General features: G+C 41.6%; 1 protein-coding gene across 1 annotated transcript in view; it reads right to left on the reverse strand.

Moving 5' to 3' along the window:
- Positions 1-6000, reverse strand: part of LOC145404917 (cell adhesion molecule DSCAM-like) — a 587705-nt gene that overhangs the window by 173728 nt on the left and 407977 nt on the right. Inside the window, exon 4 of the mRNA XM_080276424.1 lies at positions 4952-5152. Within this exon, the coding sequence (XP_080132550.1) occupies positions 4952-5152 (201 nt within the window). The remainder of the gene's footprint in view (positions 1-4951; positions 5153-6000) is intronic.

Consider the following 6000-nt stretch of genomic DNA (forward strand, 5'->3'; position numbering starts at 1 on the left):
CCTCCATCTCATCCTTGTTCTCCATCTTACCGTCTCCTCCATCTCACCTACATACTCCATCCAACTTAATCTCTCGTTCTCCATTCTAACCACATGGCTGAAAAATGCAAAGTTAGTATTTGGCAATCAAGGGGTTAAGCTGTGTTGGTGTGCATGGATTTTTAACTCTTTCACTGCCACGCTTTTTTTTTCCCTTACTATTTTCAAACGATTTTATTCACCGTAAGATAGAGTTTTCGAAATACTCGTAAAGGTTAGTTACTCTCTTCGTCAACCATGTCACTCGCAGACGTCCTTCCTAAGTTACACAATATCGTCTAATGGAAGCAAGAATAAAAGAAAGAATCATTGGACTGGTTACCCATAATTCCACTGCATTACAAACCAGCGTTACTGCCAGCATTACCACACGAATCGCATTACTCCGAAATCATGATACTTTTTCACCCAACGTCCCACACACGCAGCGGGGCTAATTGCGTGCACTCACAGCTCATCTTTAACTCTGGCCTGGATCAGCCACGCTTGCATTTCCGCACACTCCACGCTTCATCCAGTTTGCCGTGTGATTACTGCATGGGAACAGCGGCGGTTTGCAGCATTACACGGTCAACAAAAGAGGTAGTGTGTTTGTTATAACCTAACAAAAATCCCTAACTCCTTGCAGTTTACCTGACGGCCAAGAGTTAAGAGATTGGAGCGTCGAAATGACTTTGCTGTCTCTACTCTAACGTGGTCTAAAATTGCCATCTCTTCATCTTAAAACGACGAGTTATAATAATAGACGAAGACCAGAATGTGGTCTTATAACGAGGAAGTGCTGTGAAAACAATGTAGAGTCACAGCATTCTCTCTTTCTGCCACTGGTATGCGTGAAATAGGCTACAAAAGAACGAAATCTGGACCAAGTTAGGATGGAAGAACTGTAGTAACTAAGTAGGCCAATTCCTCACCGTACACTTAATAATTATAAACCTCAACATTGTTCCTGCGTTAGTTTCTGTCCATCAGTTGCATCAAAGTATTTTAAGTAAGGCTACTGCTATATTATTTCACGCTTACTCTTTCCAATAGAAAGTGATGTGTGGCTACTAAAATATGATAGGAAATACAAGGTTATAAAATGTTTCGACCTGGCATTCATAATATTACCAACAGCTAGAGAAATGAAGATTCTTGTTGACTGTTTTGTTGGATTATAACCTACCACTATTCTCACCTACTCATCAGCTTTAACATCAACGTATTGCATTTTTGCGTAATGTTTGCTGTCAGGGAAAACTCCAGTATTCTATTCCAGACGATTTTATTCAGCTGACAGTAACCCGTAAGATCGTGGGGTTGTAATATTCTCTGCTAATCAACATCAGACAATTTTTTCCCTTAAGCTAAAAGTCAGCCACAGGAACTTTAGAATATTAATATATTCTGTAGCCATCATAGTTCAGTTAGTGTAACCCTTTCCTGAAACTTTTCCCCAGCGCCCTTAGTAATGAAAGATTCAGTACTATTCTTCTCTTATGAAAAATCTCATGTTTACGTCCAGTTTTCAATTAAACCGAACTTCAGACGATTTTACTTAGCTTAGATAGTTACCCAGGCTTGAGAGTACAGATACAATCACTGTTATTCCTCTCATGGTCGGGATAACTCTAGTATTCTGTTCCAAGTAATGTCAGACGATTTTATTCAGCTGAGAGTGGGCACAGGAGCAGGAGACTAGTGATAAGGTTTGTTTTTAGGGTCTAGTTCTCGTGGGGTTAGGAGGCTCTCTAACACATATACACCTACGGCCAGAAAAATGACTCCAACAGTTATGAATTTCCTACAAAATATTTTGAAAAGTTTGCTGTATTCCAAAGATCGCGACAGTGGGTTTGGAAAGTTATTGCGCTCTCTCTCTCTCTCTCTCTCATTTTCTCATCGTAATGAAATGGGTCATTATTAATCTCCACAATTGAGCTTCTGTTTTAACATTTTAATTCTGTTTGCAGTAGGCTATGTGTGTGTGTGTGTGTGTGTGTGTGTGTGTGTGTGTGTGTGTGTGTGTGTGTGTGTGTGTGTGTGTGTGTGTGTGTGTGTGTGTGTGTGTGTGTGTGTGTGTTCGTGTTCATTATTCACGGAAACTATGCAGTTAAACGGTAATCATCATACCGTATTATAATGTATGGAAGTGTAATAATATCCATTAATGAAACGCCGAGAACTCAGGCCCAAGCTGTCGACTCACAGCGTCGCTCAGTATACCTCTGCCAAGCCTTGCGCACGGATTTGTCATTCAACTTCCATGACAGGGGTCTTTGTGGGTTGAAATGAGACTACAAATATAATGAGTCGACTCCATATGGCCTTGACCTTCGACCCCTTGACTTGCTGACCTATTCAGTTCATCGTCCCTTCATATTGCATCTCTGACGAAAGTTTGGTCGAAATCTGTTAAGGAGTTCAGATGTCGCGCCAACAAGGATGAACTGAGTCGAACTCATATGACCTTGATCTTTGACCCCTTAATCTAGCTGACCTAACCAGTTCATCATCATCTCATACTGCATCACTGACAAAAGTTTGATGGCAATCTGTCGATGGATGCAGGAAATATCGCTTCCAGAAGAGTGGCACGGACCCACGGACCCACTCACGCACTCAAGCAAGCACGGACGGACAGGACAATCACATAATGCCTCCTTCATCATAGGTAGGAGGAGGCATAATTAATACCTTAGGAGGATGTCCCAAGGAGTCCTCTAGATCCATGAGAATCCAGTCATCTCCCAATTTTAACGTTTCCTCCCTCAGTCATCACGTCTCACACAATAAGTTCAAAATATTTTCTCTTTCAGTTCAGCCTTACAGAATACCTAAACTACTATCTCAGTTGTTCTCCATGCTACATTCTCCCACCCGATGCATAATTTCCCTACAAGCTTTTCTAACTCAGCAACGCACAGATCTCAAAGAATCCGTCTCATGCCACCCTCCAGAGTTCAACATACTTTATATTTAAACGCCCCATATGTCACTGTTGCTTATTTCGAGTTCAGCCTCTTGTTAATATTCTCCCTTTTATCTATTTACCTGTCAGTTTACTGCCAGACACATTAATCCTGTAAGGGGTAGCCATATCAAATCGTCTCCATGTCGCTCTGTCCTTTGAAGTTTGGGTATTCCCCCTCCAACTATACTGTTTTTATTCTAACATGGCCCAAATTTTCATCCCTTTGCAGCATAATTAACGTAGCTCAGTGGCAGAAAAGGATAATAGCACGGCTCTACACTCTTTCCACGGCACTTCTTCATTACTAACATCATATTCTAGCGCTAATGTATTGTTACAACACAGCACTGAAGGTGGAGAGACGGCAATTTCTGGCCAAGTTAGAATAAAAAGATTACATCCTCCTCTCATACATCTCCCCACTTCATCCTTCCGTCTCATCCTTGGTCTTCCCCTTCTCCCCCTCCACCTCACTCATATACACTCGTGTGTGTTCATATTTCACACTCATATTTTCAAATCCTTTCCCCACACTACTTCACTGTCCTTTGACCACCCACATTATACCACTTCAGCTGCTCTAAATTGCTTACACTACACGTCTTCACTTCCTCTATGAACAGAGTAATTCGCTACATAACCTTTTGGCAACCATATCACACAGCCTACGTTTCTGACACCTGATACCAAATAGATTCTACCTTTAAAGCATCCTCTCTATCGTATCACATTTGACAGTGATTTTTTTTTTTCACACCTGTTTGCCAGATCTCACCTCTTACCAGCACATCTCACCTTAATAGACATTATTGTGTAAACGTACATACTAAAACAAATATTTCTTGAAGACACTGAATAACGCTGTCCATTACTTCAGTACGTCTGTATATCATATCTGCTCCTTGTTTCCCCATTCGACATCCCTTTCCCACCAGGTTTATTTATATGCACCTACATTCCATATCCCCTCTTCCATCGACTCTCACCTCCCCATCCAACTCCGTTCATGGAATTTGGTTCTATACAACTATATCTCGCACCTTTTTATGAATATCTTCCTCCTCCTCACTAGACCGTCCTCTTCCCATGGATATATATGTCCCGTAAAATCTGTGAGGAATTTCAGATTTTTCGTGCGAAAATTTTTGATACCCTACAGTCGGAGTCGTAAGCTGTGTCAGATGGAGGTAAAGTCGGGAATTACTGTTGTGCCAGATGGAGGTACAGTCGGGAGTAATTGCTGTGTCAGATGGAGGTACAGTCGGGAATAACTGTTGTGTCAGATGGAGGTACAGTCGGGAATTACTGTTGTGTCAGATAGAGGTACAGCTGGGAATAACTTGTGTCAGACGGAAGTACCGTCAAGAATAACTGTTGTGTCAGATGGAGGTACAGTCAAGAATAACTTATGTCAGATGGAGGTACAGTCGGAAATAACAGCTGTGTCAGATAGAGGTACAGTCAAGAATAACTGCTGTGCCAGATGGAGGTACAGTCGGAAATAACTGCTGTGCCAGATGGAGTTACAGTCGGGAATAACAGTTACTGCTGTGTCAGATGGAGGTACAGTCGGGAATAACTGTTGTGTCAAATGGAGGTACAGTCGGGAATTACTGCTGTGTCATATGGAGGTACAGTCGGGAATAACTGTCGGGAATAACTGTTGTGTCTGCAATACATGGTGTGTCAGACGAAGGTACGGTCAGGAGCAAAAGTTGTGATAAGAATCAGTGATAACGATGGTACATAACTTCCAGCACCACTGACTCTCCGACACAATTTCTGACCCATACTGTATGTCCTTCAGCACAGACTCCCGGACACAATATTTTCACCAACTGTACATCATGCTCCGAACTCATATTCATTACGGAAGGTAGAATAATGGTGATCTTATGGGGAAATTATGAGGGAAATAACTATCGCCCCTTCTTCCATTCGCCCATTCGTCCTTACGTCTCATATCCACGGTGACTGCGGCCGTGACAGGGACCGCCAGCTCGTCATTAGTGGCCTGGCATATGAAGGACTGGTCTAAGTGGTGACGCTGAAGGGAGGCCACGGTCAGGGTGTTGGTCACTTCACCATCGCCCACCCACACCTCGCCCCGGATCTCCTTGTGACCCGCCCACCATGTCAGCTTAGGAGGAGGGCGACCTGGAAAAAAAAGAAATTATTATTATTATTATTATTATTATTATTATTATTATTATTATTATTATCCCATGGTTGTGCGTCGATCTGGGTGAGAAAAATAGTTGCGATTATATTTGCTGGTGGAAAGAAAAGAATGAATGTACTAATATTATTTGCTAATGTTACTTTCATTATTTTGGGGTGGAACGGCTAGGAAAATGATAACACGTTACTGTTATTGTTGTTGGTGTAAGTTATTATTTCTGAGGCTGGAAAGTCGACCTGGAATGTTAATAAAGCTGTTTTTAATCAGATTACATTTAGATCGTTATGAAAATGGCCGGGAGAGATAATCATGAGTTGTGAAAGAAAAACAGAGTATTATATTAGTCGCCAATAGTCAGCATGAGTGGAGTTTTAAGAGAGAGAGAGAGAGAGACAGAGAGAAAGAGAGAGAGAGAGTGACTGTGTACTCGTATGCACTAGTTAACTTACAATAGGCAGTGTGATAATGTATTTTTATGCACGTATAACAACATGCACGTGTTTTAGCAAAGTAAAGGGTTGAACAGTATATATTTCCATGCTTTTCCTCTTCTGCTTTCACAGAAAGTGGATACTATTCATGACACAAAAGCCTTACAATAGCAACTCTGTATAATTTCCAGGACAGTCCTTAATGCACAAGCTTGAATTTATGCTGTGCAGTGTTCTTCCAGGTCTGTGCACTGACAATAGGCTTCGTATGCATGAGCTTCGTCGCATCCAGTCTCATCCCTGCTAACCTCTTTACTGGAATGACGTATTTTGTATATTGCTGTTATAATTCAATGACGATTTCATTTACCCTTGGAAGAATTCAGTGTAGT

Source organism: Coenobita brevimanus, chromosome 65, assembly GCF_032717465.1.
Source record: "Coenobita brevimanus isolate Jiangsu-jjx chromosome 65, ASM3271746v2, whole genome shotgun sequence".
Taxonomy (NCBI): Eukaryota; Metazoa; Arthropoda; class Malacostraca; order Decapoda; family Coenobitidae; genus Coenobita; species Coenobita brevimanus.